At 47.2% G+C, this 26,537-nt stretch overlaps 1 protein-coding gene across 2 annotated transcripts in view; it reads left to right on the top strand.

Annotated features, from left to right (window-relative positions):
• Yipf1 (Yip1 domain family member 1) overlaps positions 1-20,709 on the top strand; it is a 34,051-nt gene extending 13,342 nt beyond the window's left edge. The window contains exons 6-10 of one of the 2 annotated variants that reach the window (XR_003844057.1): positions 3,175-3,291; positions 6,866-7,032; positions 7,380-7,562; positions 11,956-12,099; positions 20,456-20,709. Coding sequence is in view for 1 of the 2 variants with exons in the window: in XM_021200609.2 (XP_021056268.1) it covers positions 3,175-3,291; positions 6,866-7,032; positions 7,380-7,562; positions 11,956-12,045 (557 nt within the window). In the remaining variant the exon portion in view is untranslated. The remainder of the gene's footprint in view (positions 1-3,174; positions 3,292-6,865; positions 7,033-7,379; positions 7,563-11,955; positions 12,100-20,455) is intronic. The other variant, XM_021200609.2, reaches the window with a different exon arrangement.
• Positions 20,710-26,537: the final 5,828 nt, after the last annotated feature.

Genomic DNA, 26,537 nt, shown 5'->3' on the forward strand with positions numbered 1-26,537 from the left:
ATTTGAATTCCACAGGCAGAGTGGTAAGCAGGTATCAATGACATTTTAGGCCAGAAATTGTCTGGGTTTTTAGCTTAGGCCTAGGATAGCCAAAGAATGGCAGGCAAGGAAGGCTTCAAGGGCACAGGGGACTCCTTGTCCACAGGATCTGCATCTGTGATTCAACCAGCCAAAGCTCAGAAGGAAGTTTGGAGAAGTGCACGTCTGTGCTGAACATACACCAACTCTGTCATTGTCCCCTAAGTGACACGGTTTGATAACTTTACATAGCACTGGCATTGTGTGAGGTATTACAGAGATCTGAAGATGATGGAAGTGTGAGGGAGGCTGTGTGGAGATTCATGCAAAAGGACTTGCGCATCGCAAGATTTAAGTGTCCTTGAGCATCCAGGAGCCAATCCCCCACTTATACAGATGGGGAGCTACATATCTGCTCCCCACACCACTTGCTGCAAGATAAGTTCCTTTGTCTAACAGGACATCTCAGGCCCTCCTGGGTCTGGCCCTGTCCATCTCCAAACTCAGCTGTCTTATTTGTTTTATTTGTCCGTTTGTTTTTATGTGCATTGGCGTTCTGCTTGCATGTGTGTCTGTAAGAGGGTGTCAGAAGCCCTGGATCTGGAGTTGCAGACAGGCGTGGGCTGCTGTGTGGGTGCTGGGAATTGAACCACCGTCCTCAGGAAGAACAACCAGTGCTGTTAACCAGTGAGCCACCTCGTCAGCCCTAGCAAACGTTTTGGTAGTGGAGTTTTGTAGGTTTTGCTTTGATTTTTGCGTCTCTCGTGGCATAAGGTATTAAATAATCCTGTGATTTTTTTTTTTTTTTTTTACCTTGGACATGGCACAGAGCCTACACTCTGTGGGGAAGCAAGACACTTGTGGCAAAGTCAGCGGCTCCCTGGAAGTGCTCATCCATCCGCGTTGTTCTCCCCAAATGTAATGGGTTTCTTAATTTCATATTTCAAGGTATCTGAGATTAGCCCCAAAGATACTGCCAAATGTTAATGAAAAATGTCAGTATTTCAACGTAAAAAGTGTCACTCTTGCTACACAGTATATTAATTTTTGCACGTGTGTGGTGTTACACATATATGTGGTACACGCATGTGCATGTGTACATGTGTGTGTGCCTGTGTGGAAATCTGAAGCTGACACTGGGTGTCTTTCCTTGAATGCTCGCTACCTTTGGTTTTTTTCCTTCATTTTTGTTTTTTGTTTTGTTTGTTTTTGTTTTTTTCAAGACTAGATTTCATTGTGTAGCCCTGGGTGTCCTAGAACTTACTCTGTAGAGCAGGCTGGCCTGGAACTCAGAGACCCTCCTGCCTCTGCCTCCTGACTGCTGAGATTATGAGATTACAGGCATGGACTATGTCCAGCTGGTGGATTACTTCTTCATTAGAAAGAAAAGAGGACAGCTCTCTCAGCACGTGGTCACATGGATGGCCCTGGTTAAACTCTAACTTGGTGTAAAGCAAAACAAAAAGGCATAAATGTGAGAGAGATTTGTAGGGAAGAAGGGGTAGATGGGTAACAGGGAGAGGGAGAGGGTGGGGTGTGGGAGGGGCCCACTCATTTAATACATGTATACAACTTAAACATGTAAGTTTGTCCAAAAAGAAGAAATGACAAGAAATGACAGCGTTTAACTGTCTCCATCTCTGTATGTCTCAGACATACACAATCACGTGCACACATGTGCTCACACAATGACGGTGATTAAGTCACAGACTTTTTTCTTAAGATTTCTTTCTTTCACACACACATATGTATATGCATATGTATATGTATATACATACACATGCATATATGGGTGTGTGTTTTACCTGCATGCATATGTGTGCAACACATGCATACGTGAGTCCTGCAGAAGTCAGAAGAAGGCATTGGATTCCCCTGGATCTGGAATTATGGGCAGTTGTGTGGGTTCTGGGAATCGAACCTGGGTCCTCTGGAAGAACACTCAGTGCTCTTCTCCAGTGAGCTGTTTCTCTAGCCCCCAAGTTAACTTTTGCCTGAAGTTTTCTTTTTGCACTTCTCTTCGTTTATAATGCAGCAGGATCTGACCGGTTCACCCGCATGTCCTCTGATGTCAGCAAACATGCTGTGTGTGTCTGATGATCCTTTACTGAGGGGCACCTCCATTCACTCGGGTGGGGACTCTCTTCACCTGTGGATTCTGATTACCCCAGATTTCAGGCATCTAATCACTGACTTGGGTTCCGACCTTTCAAAAATAAACATTCCCATTAAGTAAGTGTTGGTTGCATCTAAAATTCTTTTTCTCCTGCTTCATGTATGACCAGGAATAAGAGCACTGACTGCTTTTCCAGAGGTCCTGAGTTCAATTCCCAGCAACCACATGGTGGCTCACAACCATCTGTAATGGGATCCAGTGCACTCTTCTGGTGTGTCTGAAGACAGCTACAGTGTACTCATATACATAAAATAAATAAATCTTTTATTTTTTAAAGTATGACCAGGAAGAGGCTGTTAAGAAATTATTCAGAGAGCTGGAGAGATGGCTTAGCCGTTAAGAACACTGGCTGCTCTTCCAGAGGCCATGAGTTCAAATCCCAACAACCACACAGTAGCTCACAACCACCTGTAATGGGATCTGATGCCTTCTTCTGGTGTGTCTGAAGACAGCTACAGTGTACTTATATAATAATAGATAAATAAATAAATAAATCTTTAAAGAAAAAGAGGGGGGGCTGGAGAGATGGCTCAGCAGTTAAGAGCACCAATTCTTCTTGAGGTTCTGAGTTCAATTCCCAGCAACCACATGGTGGCTCATAATCATCTGTAATGGGATCCAATGCTGTCTTCTGGTGTGTCTGAAGACAGCTACAGTGTACTCATATACATAAAATAAATAAAATCTTTACAAAAAAAAGAAAGAAAGATGCCTGGCGTGGTGGTGCATGCCTTTAATCCCAGCACTCGGGATGCAGAGGCAGGTGGATTTCTGAGTTCGAGGCCAGCCTGGTCTACAGAGTGAGTTCCAGGACCGCCAGGGCTATACAGAGAAACCCTGTCTGGAAAAAGCCAAAAACAAACAAACAAACAAACAAACAAAACAAAAAACAAAAAACCCAGAAAGAAAGAAATGGTTCAGAAAGAGTCTAACAGTGAGTGCTTCATTTCCCCCTTCTGCATCTTCTGGTTGCTTTGCAGGCCCCTTTTGGATATGTGCCACGTTGGTCTTTGCCATAGCAATTAGTGGGAACCTTTCTAACTTCTTAATCCATCTGGGAGAAAAGACATACCATTATGTGCCCGAATTCCAGAAAGGTAGGTGAATAGCTTGACTACGTATTCCAAATATGATCTGCCTTTGACTGCACGCTTTCACCTTCTGAGCACGTCGTCCAGACTTGATGTGCTGTGTCTCTGCTCTCAAGTCCGGCCTGTACCTCAGAGTTCTCCACCACCCACCTATATAAACCCACAGTCCTCCCGGCACGGCAACGTTCTGTTGCATACAACTTTCTATCCTAAGTGTATATTGCTCATGGCATGCATATAGTGTTGTAAATCTATATTATTTTTAGGGAAGCTGCTGGGCTGAGTACTGCCTGGAGTTTATTCTAAAAAGATACAGTGTGCTCGGAGGGTTGATTGTAGCCGTGTTTTCATTACGCAGCGATTAGAGACAACAGAGGCATTGTTCTTTAAGTTCTGACGGCTCAGCTGGCTGAGATGCCTGTAACCACTAATTATAAAGTACCTAGAGCATTGTGGGAAACCAGTAACTCTGCCAGCCGGGGGCCTGTTGGCAATTTTGCTAATGACAAGTCTGCAGAGGTCAAGACTTGGAGAGGACCACACAGAAGTGACCCCAGTTGGAGCTTGTAAATCACATTCTTGCTTTATAGTGTCCTTCCTTAATTTACCTCCTCTGTGTGTGTATGAGAGAGAGAGATGTGTGTGTATATGTATGTGAGATGTGTGTGTGTACAAGAGAGATGTGTGTGAGGTGAGTATATGAGAGAGAGAGAGAGAGCGAGCATGTATCCTTCTTTTTCTCCCTTTTAACCAACCCTCTTTCTTCTCTTCTGTCCCTTTTCAGCGCGGAGTTAGACATAGATTCAGTCCTGTTTACTAAAAATCTTCATTTGAATGTAACCTTGGAACATGTGGGCATTATGTTCAAATAGCTCAGTGGTTAGCAGAGCAGGACAGTGACTGTGTCGCTGTAAGCAGTCAACTTGTTCTGCTGACCAAGAAGAGCCACCTACCCTGCCTGGGGAGGGAGCTGGGACATAGGAAGGTTCTTCTCTGCTGTTACCCCCTTAAGCTGGGCAGTCCAGTCATGATGCTTTATAGCCCAGTAAGACAATCATCGGTTTATCCATGAACATTTTCTCATCTTACATACAGACTGTGAGTCCTAAGCCTGTGGTTGGCTCGGTGGGTAAGGTACTTGTCATACACAGCAAACACTTTGAGTTTGATCTTCAGAAACCACAGTGGAAAGTAAGAACTGACTCCTGTGGAGTTGGCTTTTGGCAACACACACACACACACACACACACACACCATATACATTAATAATAAATTTAAACACTTTAAAGTATGAGACATACCTGACACTAGATCCCACTCCTATCAATTCATGTGTGACCTTGATCAAAACGCTTGTCAGCCTCTCACCCTGTTCTCTGAGGGGAAAATAGAGATGATACGGGACTCTGTGTCTTTATACACGCTCATAACATAAAGTGGCGGCTCTAACTTTAACATGGTTTGCTATATAGTTCAGCCCATGAAGTTATAATTGTCTTGCCGTACCCTCCCAAGCACTCGGATTACAGACATGTGCACAGATCATTAACACTCAGGTTAGAATCCTTTGTGTGGTGTGGGAAGTGGAACAGGCATTTGAGCATACTTGCCAGGCAGCCCCATTGCCAGTCTTTGTTCTTTGAGTGGCCCAGGCTGCCTTCCAGTTCACTGTGTGGTAGAGGGAGGGTGGCCTTGAGTCCCTGGTCCTCCGCCTCCACCTCCTAGGTGCTCAGACTGCAGATTCTGACACCATGGCTGACTAAAGAGCTCATTATTTCATTTTACGTATTTACTTTTATATATCTATTTGTGAGACAGGGTCTCTCTACATAGCTCTGACTGTCCTGGGACTCACTATGTAGACCAGACTCATCCTGAACGCGTAGAAAACCGCCTGCCTCTACTTCTGCCTCCGCCTCCACCTCTCTGCCTCTGTCTCCTGAGTGCTGGGATAAAAGGCATGCACCACGATGACCAGCCTTAATTATTTATTTTTGAAATGTATATGTGTGAACCTGTGTTTAGACTGCACGTATTTCTGTGTAGCACTTGCTTGTCTGTTGCCCTAAGGGGTCAGGGGAGCGAATCAAATTGGCATTGGAGATCCAGACAGTTGTGAACCGTCATATCAGTTCTAGGAATTGAACCCAGGTTCTGGAAGAGCAGCTAGTGTTCCTCACTGCCGAGCCATCTCCAGCCCCCGTATCAAGCTCCTGAGTATGTTGTATTCCATGCCACTCACTGCTTAGAATAGCTCGTGTCTGTGTTTACTTGTTGGTCCTCCTAAGAGCCTCACGGGTAACCTTCCTTCCCCTCTGCAGGCAGGGAAACTGAAGCAGGAAGGTTATGTAACTCTCCACCCAATGTTGCTTTGCCTAGGATTAGAACCTACGGCCTGAAGTATGCTCTGATTCAGGCACCACATTGCCCCACACTAAAGCTGAGTGCAGTGTCTGATGTCTAACCAGTGCTTACTAAGCAGAGGCTACAGCCAAGGTACAGTTTCCTTCCCCTTCTTACCTACCCAAGGAAAAGGAATTAGGTCAGCAAACCTTGTGGCTCAATAAGGCCATTCCAACATGAAAAAAATAAAAAATAAAATAAATTAAAATAAAGACCTGTTATAGAGCCCCCGAGGGTTCTGGGCAACACGTTTTAATCAGAGTCCGACTGTAATTACTAGGAGGCGCTAATTGAATTATTTGTCAGTTTTCACGTTGGAAGGGCAGGTGCCTTGGTTTAGAGTGCTCTGGGATTGTCACTTCGGAAGGCGGGCAGTTCCTGGGAATGCTGGTCTTCAGGAGAGGACAGAAGACCAGGAGAGCAGCCAGCAATGGTTCCCAGGAGCTGCTCCCGCATGCTTCCAGCACCGACACAGAGTTATTTATGTGGGAAGAAGCTAGCGTGGGGATGATTCAGGCGCCTCCGAGCTGGAACTCCGTATTTCAGACAGATCACTAGATGGCACGCTGAGCGGGTTAATCTGTATCCAGGGCGTTTTAATGCATTTGCTAAGGAAATCAGTGTCAGCCCTTGTTTTGCTAGCGAGGAAAAGTGTGTTCTTCCAAGGGGGTAGTTGGGTTTTATTTGATCTAAAAGCTAAGTATATTTAGACACTTTTAGTGTAGCTCTCTAAAGTATTTCAGTTACATAATTCAGTTGTTTCTATTACAAGTTTTTAGTCACCAAGTCCATTATAAAACCATATAGGAGGGCTGGAGAGATGGCTCAGTGGTTAAGAGCACTGACTGCTCTTCTGGAGGTCCTGAGTTCAAATCCCAGCAACCACATGGTGACTCACAACCATCTGTAACAAGACATGATTCCCTCTTCAGGCGACTGAAGACAGCTACAGTGTACTTACATATAATAAATAAAATAATTTAAAAAAATAAAATAAAATAAAACCATATAGGAGACACTTGTCACTACCACAAAGACACATGCTAAGGGGTTCATTAGATCAACAAATGTTCATAAAGCACCTACTGTGTGCTGGGCCCAGGAATATTGTGTTAACACCCTTGACAGGGAGCTTGCTAAAGGCTTGATGGAGATGGAACCGCCCTGTCACCCACAGTGTCTATCGCGGCGACTGTCATCTACGCCTATGCTTGGCTGGTCCCTCTGGCCCTCTGGGGCTTCCTCCTGTGGAGAAACAGCAAAGTGATGAGCATGGTTTCCTATTCCTTTCTGGAGATCGTGTGCGTCTATGGCTACTCGCTCTTCATCTATATCCCCACAGCAGTAAGTACCGCGCGGGTAAGTAGGCAGAGCCCTGCTGTTTTGGGTGGAAAATTAGAAAATTTAACAAAGTATTCCACAGGGCCTTGTTATTTCCAGCCTAATGCTTCCACACCCCTGGAGGCCCCTTTTGAATTTACATTGCAGGATGGATGGGTGATGGGAAGGCAAGGACTTTGGCTGTGCTCGGGAACCCTTGGTCAGGCCATCACCGTCTGCATGCCACTAGGGTGCTCTGCAAAGCCTAGCTCTGCAAGGCCGTGCTCTGAGCCGCTGACTGTGGGTTCGGGAACTTGGTGAACATACATGCTGGGAATGAGGAACTGGCCTCATGCTCTCTCCTTTCCTAGGTCCTGTGGATCATTCCCCAGAGAATTGTTCGTTGGGTCCTTGTCATGATTGCCCTGGGCATCTCAGGCTCTGTGTTGGCAATGACATTCTGGCCAGCTGTTCGTGAGGATAACCGGCGTGTCGCCTTGGCCACCATTGTGACAATCGTGTTGCTTCATGTGCTGCTGTCTGTGGGCTGCTTGGTATGTTCCTACTGTGCCTGCTTGGTACTGTACTTATTTATTTACTTATCTAGGATGTACAAGTGTAGGCACGTGCAAGCCACAGATCACGTGTGGAGGTCAGAGGACAACTTCCAGGAGTCAGTTTGTTGTTTCCACCATGTGGGTTCTGGGGATCAAGCTCATGCCACCAGGGTGCCCTGCAAGCCCCTTTACCTTATGAGCTGTCTCTCCTGCACCATGGGTGTGTCTCATGCGCAGACGGCAACACTTACTCTGCAAATTTTTACACTTATCAGACACAGTGGTGCTTTTAAAACGGATCCTATGAACTAAACATCAAGACTGCCCTGGGAGGGAAGGCAGTAAAAGGATGAGGATTGGGTTGTACTGTCTGGTTTTCCTTGTTTCTGTGACGTAGTTAAGATTCAGCCTTTAAACCAGGTAGTCGTGGTGCATGGCCTTAATGCCGGTGCTCTGGAGGCAGAGGCGGGCAGATCTCTGAGTTCAAGACCAGCCTGGTTTACAGAGTGAGTTCCAGAACAGCCAGGGCTACACAGAGAAACTAACTGGACAGTCAGATTTGCCAAACAGCAAACTTAAAGTTCAGTGAGGGATTCTATCTCAAATCAGTAAGGTGGAAGGAACATGGTGTTCTACATGCTCTCTGCATGAACGTAGCATGCATGAATCTGCAGACTCTTTGCATCTCTCTCTCTCTCTCTCTCTCTCTCTCTCTCTCTCTCTCTCTCTCACACACACACACACACACACACACACACACACACACACACAAACACACAAACACAGGCACTATCCAAATAAAGTCAAAATAAGTTTTAAAAGAACCTGTTTTGGGGTTGGGGATATAACTCTGTTGATACCGCTGAGAGTCCCGAGTTTGTTTCCCTGTACTACATAAACTAGGTGTTGTGGTACATACCTGTAATTCTCTCATTTGGGAAGTAGAGGCAGGTGGAGTCAACGTTCAGCATCGGCCTCAGCTACCTAAGGAGGTCCCAGACTAGAGACCTTACCTAAAACAAACACAAATAAAAATAAAAACGAAAATGACATGGCAGCTGTGTCAGAACCTTCAGGATCTGCTTCAGAACACTCTACTAAAGGCAGAACATCGTGCCAATCAAGAATTTTCTGGAAAAGAGCCAATGAGATGAGATGGCTTAGTGGTTAGAGATGCTTGCTGCCAAGCTCCATGAGCTGAGTTCAGTCTCCAGGACCCACATGATGGAAGGAGAGAACCAGATTCCTTTACATCATTCTCTGATCTCCAAGCTCGCACTATGTCCCTTGTGATCCACCCCCCCACACACACACATTAATAAATATAATTTAAAAGTAAAATGAATAACTTTCTAGAAGAGAGCATTATTATGAAGCAGAAAGAGCCCTGACCTGGGAAGTGCTTAGTGGTAAACTGAGGCACCATAACCATCACAACCTCCGTTTCATTTTTTTCTGGGCTCCCATGACAGTCGGCATATAGCTGTGGAAGCCCCTCCTTTACTGGGAAGGGTCCTTTAGGTCGGAGGCGTACGCAGAAGTTCCAGGGCCACTCTGCTGCTCTCGCAGGAGTGACCCAAGGTCACAGAGCTCATAAACAGACCAAGGCTCTCGTGTGAGGCTGTGACTGTGTCCTTCACTCTCCCTGGACCGGCTCTGACCTGACCTGACCGTTTCCCACTGTATAACGGCTGAGAAGTTGGTGGAGAGGCAGAGGTAGGAGAGGGGCTCATTCCTTCCAGCTCTGAAAAGTCTCCTAACGGGGGTGTGCTGGCCTCTGCCGCAGAAGTAAGCACTGGGAGCAAGGCTCTTCTTGAGGAGAAGCTGCTGTGTTCTCCTGAGCAGAGGGAGCCCTTGGTGGCCAGACGCTAGGCCAGAGCCCTGGATCTGAACTGTCTTCTCTGTTGGATATGGCTTCTTCTTTCTCTTCTGGAGGAGGGGGAAATCACAATAGAGGAAGCTGGGGATCCTGTCCAGCTTGCATACCCACAGTTTGGTTATTACTCTGGCCGCCTTTCTCTGTCCTTAAAGGGACTGACCATGCCCATCGTAACACAGTCTGTCCTCTTAGAAGGTTTGGGTAAGGTTTGCAGCATGAAAATTATAATGACAGGTTAGCCATGTCAGGTGTCTCACATCTGTTATCCCAGTTCTCAGGAGGCTGAGGCAATAAGGTTTCCACAAGTTTATGGCCTATTTGGGTCTCGTAGTGAGTTCCAGGCCCTTCAGAGGTATAAAGCAAGACCTTGACTTATGAGCAGGGGGATTGGCGGGGGTGGGGGACAGCTCAGCTGGTAAAGTGCTTTCAGAGGACCCTGCTTCGGTCTCCAGAGCCCACATAAAAGGAGTTGGGCATGGTGCATGCTTGTAACCCCAGAACTGGGGAGATGGAGACAGGTGAGGCTCAGTGTTGGCCTACCTAGCCTACTTGTGAGGGGGACCTGGTGTGATTTTCAAGGAGGAGGTGGAGGAGGAGGTGGGGGAGGAGGAGGAGGGGGATAAGAGGGAGGAGGAGGAGGAGGAGGAGGAGGAAGAGGAAGAGGAGGACAGTGTCAGAGGAATAAACTTGAGGTTGTGCTCTGGCGTGCACACATGTGACCATGTGTACCTACACACCACACACGGATGAACTTACACAGACACACACATACGGGAAAAAAATAGAGAAAGAAAACTGTTAGTTCATGTAATGTCAGAAGACATAATTATTGGAAAGTGGTGGGAGGAGTCGGCGAGGGAGCCGTTCGAGCTGAGGGGCACCAGCTGAAGCAGACAGCCTAGCCCGGCTTTCCCCGGTCTCCCCTGGGAACCACGGATTAGTGCTTCGGTTTCAGAGCCGTGATGTATGTGGCAGCCTCACATCTGCTGAGGTCCCTCGGTGACTGCACTGGAAAATGATCTCCAGATCTTCACTGAGCACACCTGGCAGGGACAGCGAAGGAAGCACCGAGCGTGGGTCCTGGGTGGGTTGTCGAGAGTCAGGCAAGCCTACGTTTGAATGATCACCACTGAGCTCAGGGAGAATGGTGCCTATTCAGGATAGGCTGGGCTGAGCACAGACCCTGTGCCACATCACAGGCTGTGCTAGAAGACAGACTTTAGAGACTTCCCACCCAATTTTACAGACAAAACCGAGGGGGTAGAGAGGCCCAGTGTTAGTAGCTAGTGCAGACAAGGGACGTAGACCACTCAGCTCTGAGACTCATAGCTTCCTGAAGAGCATTTCCTCAAGTGGCCTGGAGGAGAGCCACGCCTTCACTGGCGGTCCCACTCAGTGCTCCTGAGGAGCCAAGGATGATAAGGACAGGCTGGCCTCGGTCTCACTCATGACCCCCAAGAAGAGGAATCTCCTTCCTGTGTGCCAGGAAACAGCTGCAAGAGAAACCTTTAAATTAGGTTTGCTCTGGGGCTGTGATAAGCTAGAGGGAGGTTTTGGGAGGTGGGAGGGGGGGTGGCAAGGAGAAGCTAAAGAGATCTGTTAAGTGTGAAGGTTGGAACAGGCTGGGAAGCCCAAGTGTGTTGTGTTGGCACCCTCTTCTGGCTAATAAGGGCAGGGCTGCTGACAATGGTTCTTGGATTTCTACCTTTTGCATCTTCCTGAGCCACCACTGCCAAGGGGATCCTGAGCATCTAGTGGCCCTTGGTATTGTAACAGCTTCACCCTCCCTTTGAAGGGGGAGCTCCAGGCTAACAAGACTGGTGTTTTTCTGTGCTAATGTTAGTGTCCTCCGACCTTAAGACAGGAGGGAAGATCTTCCTTGCCACCTCCTCTGTCCCGTCACCCCCTCCTGGTTCCTGGCAGCTAAGAGTGACAAGTGGAAGCTCTTGCCACACACTTCATTCTCAAGTTCAAGTACTGGGAACTGAGGTGTGCCTAGCACTTTATTTTAGAGATCTCTGCAGAGAGTCGACTAACTGGTTTAGCAAGTCAGCCCATAAATATCTGGCTACTCACTATCATGCCAGACTGAAATGCTGGCAAAGCAGAGGTAGAGGCAGAGAGTCCCCTGTGTCCCCTGTGTCCCCTGTGTCCCCTGTGTGACTGTCCTGTGTGACACAGTAATTGCTAGCGTGAGCTTTGTAATCAGATGAGCCCTGCGGTAAGTCCTGGCTCCACCACTCATTCACCACACTCACTTACCCAGGTCTCTGTGAGCCTCAGTTTCTTCACCTGCCAGGAGAGATCATTGTAGCAACCCCTTAAGGTCACTGGGAAGAGTCAGGCATGCAACATAGCATGGCCAGTGAGTGGAGCTAAGTTTTAAAAGGTTGAGTCAGGGAGATACACAGAGAGGCGGCTACAGTGTGGTGTGATAACAAATATAAAGGGGGAGGAACAAGGCCCCAGAGACTATTAACATGGCTCCCTCCTGCGTCTCTTTTCCTGCAGGCTTACTTCTTTGATGCTCCAGAGATGGACCACCTCCCAGCAGCTATAACCACTCCCAACCAGACAGTAGCAGCGGCCAAATCCAGCTAACGGGGAAAGCAGGTGGTGGCCTTTCATCTGGAGTGGTATGTCACAAATGGGAAGGTACATCAGTTCTGCATTACCATCAGGGACCAAAGACTAGACCCTGAGCCTGTAGACCCTGGGGTAACGGGGGGAGGGAGGGTCCCTGCTCTGGTGGTCACACCCACCGTCTCTATCCCCACTATGGCGTCCAGTAGCACGGAAGGGTTTCTCCTGTTTCCTAATTGTCCCGGTGATCTTTGTGCATTCTGTGACATCTCGGACTGGTCTCTGAAACCAGTGTTGCCCTCTCGTGAAGGACCCCTGGATTTCTCTGAAGGTTTCTGGATTTTTGTGCTTCATGGGTTCAGGGTCTTTGACGTTATTCCTCTATGAATGGTTAGCTGAGCGGGTTAGAGTGTGCAAGAGAAAGCTCCAGCTTCCTAACTTATTCCTTGTCTCCTGTTCTACTTCCTTAGTGCATGTTTTGGTTGACAAGTTCTCATGTAGCCCAGTCTAGCCTCCAATTCACTGTGAACCGGAGGATGACCCTGAACTTGAACTCTTGCACTTACTTCATCCTCCTGCCTCTGGTTCTCAGATCTAGTGTTACGGGTGGGTGTGTCTCATTGTGTCCAGTATGCCTTCCTTTTCCCCCTTTTCCTGTGGGTGAGGATTGAACCTGAACCCAGGGCCCGGACACGCTAAGCAGGCACTTTCTCATACACCCCATGATGACTTTGGTGGGGAGGGACACTGATTACGTTACAGTTCCTTGTGCCAAGCATAGCTGGGTCTGCACCCAGATTTTAGTTTTACAAGGCAACACACATTAGTTAGTGAATGGGTGAGGAAGACCGAGAATGGACGCACAGGGTTTTTTGTCTGTTCTTGACTTGAGCATTTTGCTGAGCTTTTTCACGCTTATTGACTTTTCTGTCCTGCACCTCACTCGCTGCCTTATTCCAGATGATGAAACAAGATGGAAGAGGTCCCAGTTTGTTTTTCACTCCCTACTGGAGAGCCAGAGATAAATGTGTTGTCAGTGCTGTTTACACATTTTCTGAAGGGAATTAAACCTTCAGTCGAGAGGAACATTTGAAAGATATCAAAAAGAAAAGATAAGGCTGTGACTGGCACCTCCTAAGGCTATAAAGTTGTCTAGAATGCTCTTCCCTTCCCACAGTCATCAGCTTCCTGGTGACCCTGACACTGTGTACTGTGCTCTTGTGCTCAGAGCACTAACTATCTGTATGTCTGTCTGCCTCTTGTTAATATGTTCAGTCATTTAGCCATCCATCTGTCCCCTTTGTACCAGTGTGACTCCCCGGTTAGACAAGGGGTGGATTTCTCCATCTACCGCACAGCCTGGTATACAGTGAGCGCTTGGTAAATGTTTGTATGGGAACTACACTTGAGCTCACTGTGGGACAAGAGCCTTCACTCTGCTCTGTGAAGACTGGCGGCTTCTTCCTACCTGGTACTTACAAGGTGCATTTGAGCCATAGGTAACTTCTCATATGAGATACTGCTCATATGAGAAGATTGTAGTCACTCTTAGAGACAGCGGTGAAATGAAAGCCACTGTCCCACTGACAGTGGCTGCTCATTTATATTGAAGTGTGGTAGTCTCCTTGACTCTGCTTTGATATTTTAGTTCCCTTTTGTAAAAGCGTGGGGATTTTCTTTCTTCCCTGAGGAGTTCTAGCTGTAAGCCCTTCAAGTTAACAAGATGTGATTTTAAAGGTGCCTCCTGTGACCTTGGGAATGACTCCCTGGCTGACACTCTCCTTTCTTCTCAGGAATATGCAGTTTAGAGTCAGAAGACGGCCCGAGTAGGCTGGGTCTCCCTTCTCGTCTGTATGAATGGAGCCACAGCCAAGAGAGTACAGTTCCCTGCTCACAGCCAACCAAGTTTGGTGGCAAACACACACCTATCACACTGTATCGCAGAGAAGGCTCCCCAGCTCGCTCTCACTAGCATCTGTTCCCAGCCTTGTCCACCTGCTTGCATAGATGAGGAGGGTGACTGTGTAGTTGATTGTGGTTATCTGCTACTGAGAAGCAGAAACTGGGACTTGAACCCAGGACTCAGAGGACCAATCTCCATCTTTGCCCATCCTCCCCAATTTTTAGAGGTGTCATTCTTTCTACCTCTGAAACCTATGGGCCCCACTGCTGCCATTCAGACTTTCTGTGGTGCCCTCTTGTCTGGTCTAGAGAGCTGTAGTTCAGAGCACCTGTTTCTTGACTATAGTTCTTGCTCATGGTGAGTGTGAGCCTGTGTCTGTCGCTGCCTCCCCCCAGTTTCTGTGGACTGGGGAATCTAGGCAGTTTCCCAGGCTTCCTCTCTCAGGTCCTCTTACAAGGCTGTGGCTATTGCTGGCTGGAGTTGGGGCTCATCCCTAAGCCAGACTTGGTAAAGAACTTCATTCAGATCATTGATGGATACTTGTGGCTGACAAGTGAGGGAGCCTTGTAAGTTGTTGTCTGGTGGAGGGTCACTGTCAGCTCCTTGTCATCTAGGTCACTTCATATGATTGCATACTTCATCAAAGCCAGAAATGGACAAGGGGTCCATGAGAGTAGGTTAGCAAAATGGAAGTGATTGTCTGATAGAGCACAGACCCAAAAGTGAGGCTTTCCCTTGCTTTATTCTGGCGGTTAGAAGCAAGTCACAGGTCTAGCGCACACTGACGTGGGGAGGGAGTTTTACAAGGGCATGAGACAGCCACCATTGAGTCCCTTCTCCATTCTTTACCCAGTGCAAGCCAGTGACGTGTGCTTTACATATTTGCACATACTGTTGTCAATCCATATGATAACTATTGCAACTTAAGTTTTTGTGGAAATGTAAATAGAGGTTCTAGTATTTTCTTTTCACATCTTCAGTGGGTTCGTGTAGCATGGACCTGCATCATGTCACTCATTCTGCAGATGAACTCCTCTGATGTTAATGGAGACGGCCTTGCAGGACAGGGCCCGTCCTTAGGCCAGAGTTCTTGGGAATAAGACAGAGTCTTATTTGACCTGACCCCTGTAGCGACAGGCCTGGGGTCTAGCTGGCATGGACAGCACGGGTGAGCGGTGCATGCTGGGAGAGTGAGCCAGCCTTTGTGAGGTGGGGACCTACATAGATGAGGTCACACAGGGACGGCAGTTTCCTACACTGAGTGCATGACTTCATTGTCTCTTGTTCCCTCCTGGGGCGGTTCTATGGGACCTAGAAAGCCAGATCTGCCTCAAGGAGCCCCGGACTGATGGGTTGGTCCAACCTTACAGGTCGCACTATGTGGCGTGAGAGAGCAGTTACTGAAGTAGGTTGTCAGCTGAGCCCTGTAGGGTGGTACAGGAGGAAGTGACGCAGGCTTCACAGGAGGTTCTGGTTTGAATTGGGTTCTGACAGTAAGTCCAAGCAGCTAGTTACTCAGTTCTCAAAGAGCTGTCCACCTCTCATGGCTTGGGGAAGGGCGATCTGGGCTGTTCAGTGGGATACGGTGGTACCTCAGGGGCAAGCATCTCTGAGGAGACACTGAGTCCACAGAGTGAACCCAGGCAGCCACTGTCTGTCTCCTTGGCCTAGACTGACCAACATCACGCTCATGAGGGCCCTGCTGACTGACTCCTGAGCAGGGACTTAAGGTTCTTTTTTGCATTTTAGTACAAAGGAGCTGGGCGCACTACTCCCGGTGCTATGACCCTCTGGATAGTTGGTGCAGGATCTGGGAAGAGATTTCCAATCTGGTCTGCACAGAGCTGGCACCTCTGGGCTTTGCACAGATCTGTGAGCTGGGGTGACTCCATTTAGGTGTCAAGTCTCCAAATGAGGTAGTGATGAACAGCTTCTTTGAAGCCTCCCCAACAGAGCATCCATCGCTTTGCCAATAAGAGGGGCTGTTCAGAGGCCTGGGCACTGTGGATTTATGAGCTGGCTATGCCTTCTTCTGTAAGCTCTGGGCTCCTAGCTCTCACTGAAGAAAAATGGCTTCGAATCTCAACAGTAACCCTCCCTGCATAAATCTGTGCATGGGAACGGCTCAGCTGGAATGGGCTCTTGTGAGAACATTAACCTCTCTTCTCCCGGAGCACTGGTCTCCTAGGGGAGCCTCTAATTATTAGTAGGCAGGAAGCTGCCCCTGAATAAGTTACTGAGGCAAGGAGCAGTGCCTTATCACCTGGGCTCAGTGCTGCTTTTCCTGTATCAAGACCCTGGGCAGGTCCAGACGCTATGTGGGAAGGTCTGCTTTGGTTTGTGGGATTGTATGAAAGACCATGTCCAGGCTGAGGCACCTCCCATAGACAGTCACAAGTAGGAGTGCACAGAGGAAAGCAGCTAGCACACAGTCAGACTGCACTGTGATGAGAGCTTTAATAAGAGGTGAACAAAGGGTTTCTGGAGAGGCCTTTGTATGGAAAATCCTCCTGACTGGACACGTGGTTTATAAGCTGTCATCCTTCCTCTCGCCTATGCTGTGAGCACTTTCTTCTTTTTATTCTTTTTGAACATGCACGCATGCTTGTAGGTATGTGTGTATGAATGTGTACTGGCTAGTTTTGTGTCAACTTGACGTAGGCTGGAGTTATCACAGAGAAAGGAGCTTCAGTTGGAGAAATGCCTCCATGAGATCCAGCTGTAATGAGGTCCATTTTCTCAATTAGTGATCAAGGGGGGAGGTCCCCCTGTGGGTGGTGCCATCTCTGGGCTGGTAGTCTTGGTTCTATAAGAGAGCAGGCTGAGCAGTGGGGGTAAAGGGGTAAAACCATGCATAACGGCAGATTCATGGACAATAGACCTGAGGGGGGCTAGGAAAGCAGCGAAGGGTGAGTCCAACCAAAGCATGCTCTATAAATTTATACATTCTCAAGGAATTAGTTAAAATAGTATAAAATAATAATTTATTTTCAAGAGAGGGCCTCACTATGTAGTTCTAGCTGGCATGGAACTTGCTTCATAGACCAGGTTGGTCTTGAACCTGCAGATATCTGGCTACCTCTGCCCCCTAAATGCTTAGATTAAACGCACATACCAACACACACACACACACACACACACACACACATACATACACACACAAATATACACACACATACACAAATATACACACACATACACACATAAACACACACACTCATATATACATACCATATTTTTAAAAATGGGAGGAGGACAGCTTGCAGAATGATGTCAAAGCTGATTTCATAATAAAAGAACTAATGTATAGAAACCTGGAGAAATGGTTTGTACTTTTAACTTATGAAATAAGCACTCTTGGATCAGCAAGATGGCTCTGAGGACAAAGAAACCTGTTGTTTTTATCAGTTCAATTCCCAGAACCTACATGGTAGAAGGAGAGAAGTAAATCCTTCAGGATATTCTCTGGCCTCCCACACTGTGCTATCACACACGCGTACACACACAAACACACACACACAAACACACACACACTCACACACACGCACACACACACTCACATATACACAGACACACACTCTCACACACACACACACATATACACACACACTCACACACTTACACATGCACACATACACACTCACACACAAACAAATGCATATATTCTGTCTTAGTCAGGGTTTCTATTCCTGCACATACATCATGACCAAGAAGCAAGTTGGGGAGGAAAGGGTTTACTCAGCTTACACTTCCATGTTGCTGTTCATCACCAAAGAAAGTCAGGACTGGAACTCAAGCAGGTCAGGAAGCAGGAGCTGATGCAGAGGCCATGGAGGGATGTTCTTTACTGGCTTGCCTCCTCTGACTTCATACAACAGCAGAGACCTCGCTGTGCCCTATCTCAGTCATTTATAGTCTGAATTAATTAAGCAATGCTGTATGAGTTTCTCTGTCCTGTCCCGTCTGCTGCTAGGCTATCTTTCTTGAGAGTTGAGACCATACCTAGCTTATTCATCGTTGTGTCTGTGGTCTGGGATAGGACCTAACACATGGAACTTCAATAAGATTAAGAAATCCAGGCTGGAGAGGTGGCTCAACACTGCTCTTCCAGAGGTCCTGAGTTCAATTCCCAATAACCACATGATGGCTCACAACCATCTGTAATGGGATCTGATGCCCTCTTCTGGGTGTCTGAAGGCAGCTACAGTGTACTCATATAGATAAAATAAATCTTAAAAAAAAAATCCATACACAGAAGCCAGACATGGTAGAACACACCTTTAATCCTAGCACTCAAAAGGCAGAGGCAGGTGGATCTTTGGGTTTGATGTCAGCCTGGTCTAGAGTGAGTTCCAGGAAAGCCAAAGCTACACAGAGTTATGATCTTGCCTTGGGGGGTCAGTGGGGAGTGGGACAAAAACAAAACAAAACAAAATCAGACAAGACAAAAATCCATTTATAAGTCTGGGGTTTATCTCCAGTAGCAATAAAACAAAACAAAAATTAGCCAGTCGCCAGGCTTGATGGAGCAGGCTGTAATCCCAGTGACTCAGGTAGTGGAGGTGGGCGAAGTACAGCTTCAAAGACAGCCTGGGCAACTTCGAGAAACTGAGAGAAGTTAAAAAGGAAAAAGGGCTGGAGATATAGCTCAGTGGCTGAGGACTTGTCTTATATACACAACGCTCCAAATTTAGTCCCAGATGGAAAGGAGAAGGCAGAGGAGGAGGAAACCCACCCCTCAGTCACTGTGAGGGTTTGCCTTGGTTGTCAGCTTGGTGGGATTTAGAGTCATCTTGGAAACAAAATTCTGGGTATGCCTGAGCATCTAAGTCAAGGTCCTTGCAGGCAGTGCTGCCCCATCGCGGGCAGTGCTGTCCCATTGCACACAGTACTGTTCCATGAGCTGGGGTCCTGGTCTGCATAAAAAGCGGACAGCAAGCTGGGTACCAGCACTCCTTTTTCCCAGCATCCTGCCTGAGGTTGCAGTACCACCTGCCAAACCTCTTTTTGCCACCATCCCTGTCTTGCCAGGATGGACTGTAAACTCTAGAACTGCAAGCCAATATAAACCGTGCCTCTCTTAGGTTACACTGTCTGGTATCTTGTTACAGCAACAAGACAAAGATCTAAAACAGCCAGCCAGGCTAGAAATCCCAACACCAATACACAATCCTCCTCTGAATCTCCACACTGTATCACTGGGTAAGCACCACACACCTGCCCACACCACTTTGAAAACCCAAGCTCCCCGGTTTGCCCTGATCTACCTTAATCTGTGTCTTTCCTCATGCCCTTACGCTTAACCTCTTGTTTCAACTACCACAGTTACTTTTCCAGGCCTGTTTTGTGTCACTGTTCTTGAGAAAACACGAATAAATGTCTACTCACCCCAGGAAGGGAACCAACAATAGATCAAAGAAATGATGCCTCCAAAGTGTACCTCTGCGAACTGCTGCGCGTGTTGGGTTGATTTACGGCAGTGTGGGTGAGGGGTTACTTACAGGAACAGAAACCACACAGAGACAGCTGCATCACCAGAAGTCCACCCCAGCATGAGTAATAGCTCAAAGCCGCTGGAAACCTGGGGCTCAGGCACAACTTGGCAGGCAGCAAGGCAGGTTGGAAAGTGTCTCTTCCAGGCAGCTCAGCTGCTCTGAGAGTATTTCTCAACAGTCCCAAAGCCTTCTGTCAACTTGGGGAGGGAGGAGATAGGAAATCTGGTCAGTTTCAGGGATTTCCTGAAGTTTTTGAGTTGTTTACTTGTGTCTTCATGGGGCTTCCCTGCCCGAGGGGATGTTTCATCTCCATTTAGAACATCTGAGTCTGAGGAGCTTCCCTCCAACAAGTTCCCAGATCTTTTTCTTTGTGTTTGTGTACATGTGTGTATGTGTATGGAGTGTTTGTACACATGTACACAAACACAAAGAATGCAGAGGCCAGGGGCTGAAATCAGGTGTCTTCTATCGTTTTCCCCCTCGTTTACTGAGGCCAGTCTCTTGCTGAATATGGAGTTCGCTGATTTGGCTACTTCACCTAGCTGGCTTGCCCGGGATTTATCCCTTATTTCTTCTTGCTGGGCTGTGGGGTTACAAGCAAGTTCACCACATCCACTTGTCTTTTATGTAGGTTCTGGAGATCTAAAGGCCAGTCCTCACGGTTGTGTGGCAACGACTTTATCCACTGGACCATCTCCCTAGTCTCACATCTTTTTAAGTCCTTCCATATCTTATCATGCCTCCCCGTCTTAATAGAATGGTGCCACACGGAAGTGGGTGGAAGAGGGGTGAACAAATGTTAGGGATCCAGGTTGGAGAAGATCAGCTGTGTTTCCAGGAAAGTAGAAGGAAAGCTTAGGCATTGCTGTACCCTAGTGTTCTGCCTGGAGTATAAGTAAGTTCAGGGTCTGTGGCTTGGGGGTGGCAGGCAGCCCTGATACTGACGTTGAGGTCCTTTCTGCTTCTTAGCCCAGTGATCTTTATCTTGAATCTCACTTTTTTGTTTTTGTTTTGTTTTGTTGTTTTTCAGCTCTCTAACTGCTGAGGAGATATGGCTCTTCTGGACACAGCATCCACTACTGGAATGCAGAATGGCCAGCATCGGCAGGAAAATGGTTGTCCTGGCACTGAAGCCTCATCACCCATTTATCAAGAATGAAGTGTTGGTCTGGGGTTGTTAGGCACGTGATAGAACACTTGCCTCGCATGTGTGGGGCCCTGAAAGTAAAGTGCAGTGGTGATGCCTAGAGTGTGTCCTTCAGTTCTTTCCTCCTGCATTCTGATCATCACCATGACTGACCTGACTGGGGATGAAAGGGGAGGGTGGGGCAGGCAAGGGGAGGGGTTAGGTGAGGGTCACTGAATCTAGGAGTTGGAGGCCAGTCTGGGCAACAGGGTAAAACCTGGTCGCCCAGTTAATCTCCTAACCCCATAACAATGTATACACAGGACACACTTCATACCCGGGGAAACCCTCACAGAAATAAACACTTAGGGGCTGGAGACATGGCTCAGAAGTTAAGAGCACTGACTTCTCTTCCAGAGGTCCTGAGTTCAATTCTCAGCAACTATGAGGTGGCTCACGACCACCTGTAATGGGATCCAATGCCCTCTTCTGATGTGTCTCAAAACAGTGACAGTGTCCTCATATACATAAAAGAAAGAAAGAAATCTTTAAAAAGAAAAAAGAAATAAACACCTAGATATAATTTTTTAAGATGAGTGGATTTTTGTTTGGGTTTATTTATTTGAGGCAGCAATGTGGCCCAGGCTAGCTTTAAACCTATGTTCTTGCTTCAGCCTCCCAAGTACTGTGATTATGGATAAGTCCCATGAACACAGATGAAAGCATGGGGTTTCCTAGTAGAATGCGCCTTCAGCAGAGTCATAACGGGCTTTGGTGGTAGAGTCCACCATGAGCAGAGGCGAAAGAACAGAAAACAACATGTTTAGGAGACAGTCAGGGGTCTATGGGGAGGGGGTCTATAAATAGGTAAGTTTTAGTTTCTTTAAAAAATATTTTTGAGGGCCGGGCAGTGGTGGCGCACATCTTTAATCCCAGCACTTGGGAGGCAGAGGCAGGAGGATTGCTGAGTTCGAGGCCAGCCTGGTCTACAAAGTGAGTTCCAGGACAGGCAGGGCTACACAGAGAAACCCTGTCTCAAAAAAACAAAAACAAAACCAAAAAAACCCAAACAAACAAAAAAATGTTTTTGAGTTTTTTGTGTATGAACAAATCTTGCCTACAGGTATGTCTGCGCACCATGTGTGTGCCTGGTGCCCTCAGACGTTAGAAGAGGATGTGGGAGCCCCTGGAACTGGAGTTACAAAGCAGTTGTGAGCCCGTATGTAGGAGCTGGCAATTGAACCCAGGTCCTCTGGAAGAGTAGCCAGCGCTCTTAACCACTAAGCATCTCTCCAACCCCCAGTTTCAGTTCCTTAGACCTCTGCTTCCTGTCTTAGTCCAGTGCCCAAGAACAGCATATAAACAGAATATTAATAACCAGTTCTTCCAGGTGTACTGGTTGAATATTCATGAGAACTGGGAGTGGCTAAACATGAAGCTTGAACACCAGACAGAAGCATCTGGCACAGTGCCTGGCTCTACCCGCTTAGTGGGTGCTGGTGGATTGAATGAGCAAAGTGGTACAGACAACAAGGTTTTCAAGGACCTGGACCAGCAGGCTGACAGGCTCCTGAGAGGGAGGTCCAGGGAATCAGACAGTGAAGGGACAGGAAAGTTCAGATCTTGCATAAGGTATATCTTATGCCCAGCAAGTTCGATAAGAAGTACAGCACCTCATACACAGTTTTGGGGGTCCGGGAGTCAGCTGAAAGCTATCATACAGTGAGATGAAGTCAGCAGGCAGGCAGGCAAACGGTGTTACATCATGGACGGAGCACAGTGGCCTTGGGACTAATAGCTCTGGTCTCTTAATGGAAAAAAGCCGGCTTCCCAGGAACCAAAATCAATTTCCTTCAAGCCCTATCCCCAGTCCCAGACTGGAGTTTGCCAAGTCTGCCCCTGGACAAGGACACAGATCTACTTCTATTTGTCCTTTCCCCAGGGCCTCTGAGAAAGCCTTGGAACAGCCTGGCCCCCAACAGTCTTCTGAATTTGTTGTGCTGTTTGAGGGGGTGGTATGTTATTTTATGCCCTCCATCAAATCCAGAGTTCCAACTTAAAACATCAGTGTTGTATGTCTTGCTCATATTACAAATTCATCCCAAGTCGATGGGGGAGGGGGTGGTTCATTCCATCGCTCATGTACAGGGGTACAGCTGGTTCTAAAACCTTGGTCACTGTGTCGGAGTGGATGATCTCGGGGGCATCTCAGTGCAGTGAGATCTGCTGGCTCTCAATGATGCATGGCTCTCCTGCTCACAAGAGCTCTATGGCCCTGCTGACAGGTCATTTGAAAGATGGGTGACTGGTCAGGACTAAGGACTCAGTTTCTTTCTGTTTATTTTTTATTTTAAAGGTTTATTTATTTATATGACTACACTGTAGCTGTCATCAGACACATCAGAAGAGGGCATCGGATCCTATTACAGATGGGCGTGAGCCACCATGTGGTTGCTGGGAATTGAACTCAGGACCTCTGGAAGAGCAGTCAGTGCTCTTAACTGCTGAGCCATCTCCTGAGCCATCTCCCCAGCCCCCTGGACTCAGTTTCAATACATTGGTGGGAATAGACAGTATTCAGTAGTGTGCTCCTTTACAGCTGAGTTACTCAACACTGAGGCTGAGCGGCTTGGTCACACACTTGCTATTTGCAGGGCTCTGGGGTCTTTCTCCCGCATCTGCTTCACTCCGTGGCCTTGTACACTCCCGAGCGTCCAGATGGAAAGCTTCGGCGCAGCCTCTTTCTCACAGTCCTGCAGTTGGGTACGCTCTTGACCTGTGGGTTTCACTTGGCCATCCGTGTCTTAGGCTTAGATCTACCTTTGTAGAAAACCTGTACGGTATTGGAAAGGGTGAAAATCTGTGTGCACCTGGGTCACGGGGTAGCTCATCCTACGTGGGCTTCCCCGTGGTTCTCCTCTCAACATCAGTTTCTCCAGGGTTCTGACCCCGTCCCGGTGGAGTCCAGCCTGTCCGGGGGAAGAGGGAGGGTCCTGAGCTTGCTTACCAGTGGACTGAACTTTTCCAAGTCTTGGCCAAGGCCTGGGATTGGCTCTTTAGAACAGTGGCCTGCTCTTATCCTGAGACATGTGTCCCTACACCACACAGGAAAATCTCACCCTTGTGTTTCAAATTCCTTTTCTTGCCCCATTCACTAAATGTGGCCGTGCAAGAGATGTTAGAGATCCAAGGAGCTGTCTCAAAGTGAACATCGCTTATTTTCCTCCTGCAAAGGCTAATTTCATTCTGTTAAGAGCTTATAACCAGGGCTGGAGAGATGGTTAAGAGCACTGACTGCTCTTCAAGAGGACCCAGGTTCAATTCCCAGGACCAAATGGCAGCTCACAACTGACTGTAACTCTAGTTCTAGGAGGTGCTGGGAAAACCCACACATATTGTATCAACTGTCTTACCTGTGTTCTCAGTTGTTAATTGCTGTGCAGGCTAGCAGGATATGTAAATGTCATTTCCTAGTCTTGGCAAAAGAAAAGGCTAGATGCTTGGTGAAGGTCATTTACCCCTGACCTCAATGCCAGCTGGATGTGAAAGGACTGTGGCCTTTTACATAATAAAGAGCTGAGCTGCTGGAGCTGGGCTGGAGCTAGGGCAGAACTGGGGAGTGGACAGAAGGGAGACAGGGTGGAGCTGGGAGTGGATCAGTGAGAGCCACGTGAAGAGAAGCAATGGCAGAGAAACCGGCCTAAGTTAGGTGGGCTAGGTGAGAGTCTGCCACAGCCAAAAGGCCAACAGCCTTAGACTGTACAGATGTCTCTGTGTCATTTTATTAGCACCTCGGGTGGGACCCTGGAAGTCCCACAATAAGGGGTCTGACACCCTCATACATGTAGGCCAAACACCACTTTACATAAAATGTAAATAAGTAAGTAAATGAATAAACCTAGTAAGAACCTTCTCTCTGGGAAGGACTGAGCCTGGAGCTAACCAAATGGGCAGAATGGATATTTGCCACCCAAGCCCGTTTCTTTTACTAGTTATAAAATATAAAAATCTATACAATTGACTTTGAAATGAATGATTCAGAAATTTTTTAATATTTAAAAAACATTAGAGCAATTTTAAAAGAAAAAGAAATCCCTGTATTTCTGTGTATGGGTGGGTGGGTGGCTTAACCTGAGGGTCCAAGGTGGTCAGAAGCTCTGCTTTTCAGAAGTTTGAGCTTCTTTGCCTAACTTCTCTGTTGGCCACTTTTACTTATTTTTAATACAGCCTTCTCTTAAGATTAGTTACTTAAAATATTCATTTATAGATATATATTTTCTTCTGCAAGTATGTTTGTGTACCATGTGTGTACAGTGCCCTTAGAGGCCAGAAGAGGGTGTTGGATCCTCCGGAACTGGAGTTATTGGTCTTGAGCCACCATATTTCCATAGATCTGGGACTCAAACGCTGGTCCTCTGGAAGAGCAGCCAGTGCTTGTCACCACCAAGCCGTCATTCTGCCCTCTCTTAGTCACTTTGTTTTTTGTTTATTTTCTATTAGTCACTTTTATATTTTTGGTTTCAGCCTGTCCTTTAATGGCTGACAGTCTCCTGCCAGTCACTTTTTTAAAATCCTTTCTGCTTCTTTATTTTTTATGACCAAAAATCCTTTTGCTGTTGTGTTTTTTAGCCCTTGAATTCCTTCTAGTTCAACTCCCGTTTGTGATTTTTTTAATTTTTATTTTTTCCTGTATATTCTATAATTACCGAGTTATAATTACACACAGCAGTATTGATTCCTTTACATCACATGTTAGTTAATCTTATTCTATTTTGTGTGTGTGTGTGTGGGGGGGGTTATAGTTTTGTGTGTCTCGGGAACATTTTCTGAATTCCTGTTTAGTTTTCACTGTCAGGAAAAGAGGAAGTGACTTAGCAGCTCCAGATTGGCTGGGGAGTTAGTTACAACAGGGTTACCGGACCAAGAGCCTGTAACATCCGATAATGTACCAGATAATTTCTGAGCAAAACCTCACTCAATACCACAGCTTACAAATGGTCTCATCATTGGCAAGGAACCTGGAGATCACACAGCGACTGCGGGTGGTGTGGGTGCTTGTGGTCACTTCAATCGCTTCAGGGGACTAACTCCTCAATTTCTGCCTGAGAGCTGTGGAGAGTGGGGAGGTCTCCCTCCTCTCCCTCTGCAGCCTGGCCTGGCCCTGGGCTCACTGGGCGTGTGCAGGGCAGTAACTCTCCCGCTGGCTCCTGCCATTTGTTCTTTGCCTGCTGCGCTCTTTCGGCCTTTCCACACTTTGGTCAGTTTTCCACATTACACATTTCTTTGAACTAGATATCAAAAGTTCTGGATGGACATTCTCTGATATATGTAATTTCTTTTGTCTTCCTCATTATTTTGTCCATTAAATGAGCATTCATAATGCGACAAGCTCCCTGGAAACAATAAGCAGCAAGACAGGGTCAGACAAAAAGGGCAAACAGATACTTTCAAAAGATGACTTAAGGCTATAATACACTTGATCTTAGCCAAAAGGCTGAGAAGTGATTTAAGGCTGTAATAAACAGGGCACCCTGTCCAGGCCTGGAATGCTAGCTCTGAGGTAAGCTGAGCCCAGTCTGGACTAACGGCAAGACTCTGCCTCAAAAGTCCAGGCAAAGCAAAGCAATGTGAGAAAATGTATAAAAAGTAAGTTGTCCTGACCCTGACGACTTCATCTTTCCTGTGTAGATTAACCGAGGAGGTGAAGGCAGGTTCCTTCGGACTGCTGTGGTTGCTTTAAATACCGGTTTCCTTCAAGCTCAGTGACTTATTTTCCCACAGTTGTAACCCTCTTCCTGTGGTCCAATATGACCCTAGTCCCCAACCACACCCTGAATCCTGGCAGATGAATGGAGGGAGGGATTAAAAGGTGAAGACTGAAGCCAGGCTGGGGTGGTGAATGACTTGTATCCCAGCAGAGGCAGAGACAGGCCCATCTCTGTGAGTTCAAGGCCAGCCAGGTCTATAAAGTGAGTTTCAGGGCGGA

Source organism: Mus pahari, chromosome 6 (assembly GCF_900095145.1).
Source record: "Mus pahari chromosome 6, PAHARI_EIJ_v1.1, whole genome shotgun sequence".
Taxonomy (NCBI): Eukaryota; Metazoa; Chordata; class Mammalia; order Rodentia; family Muridae; genus Mus; species Mus pahari.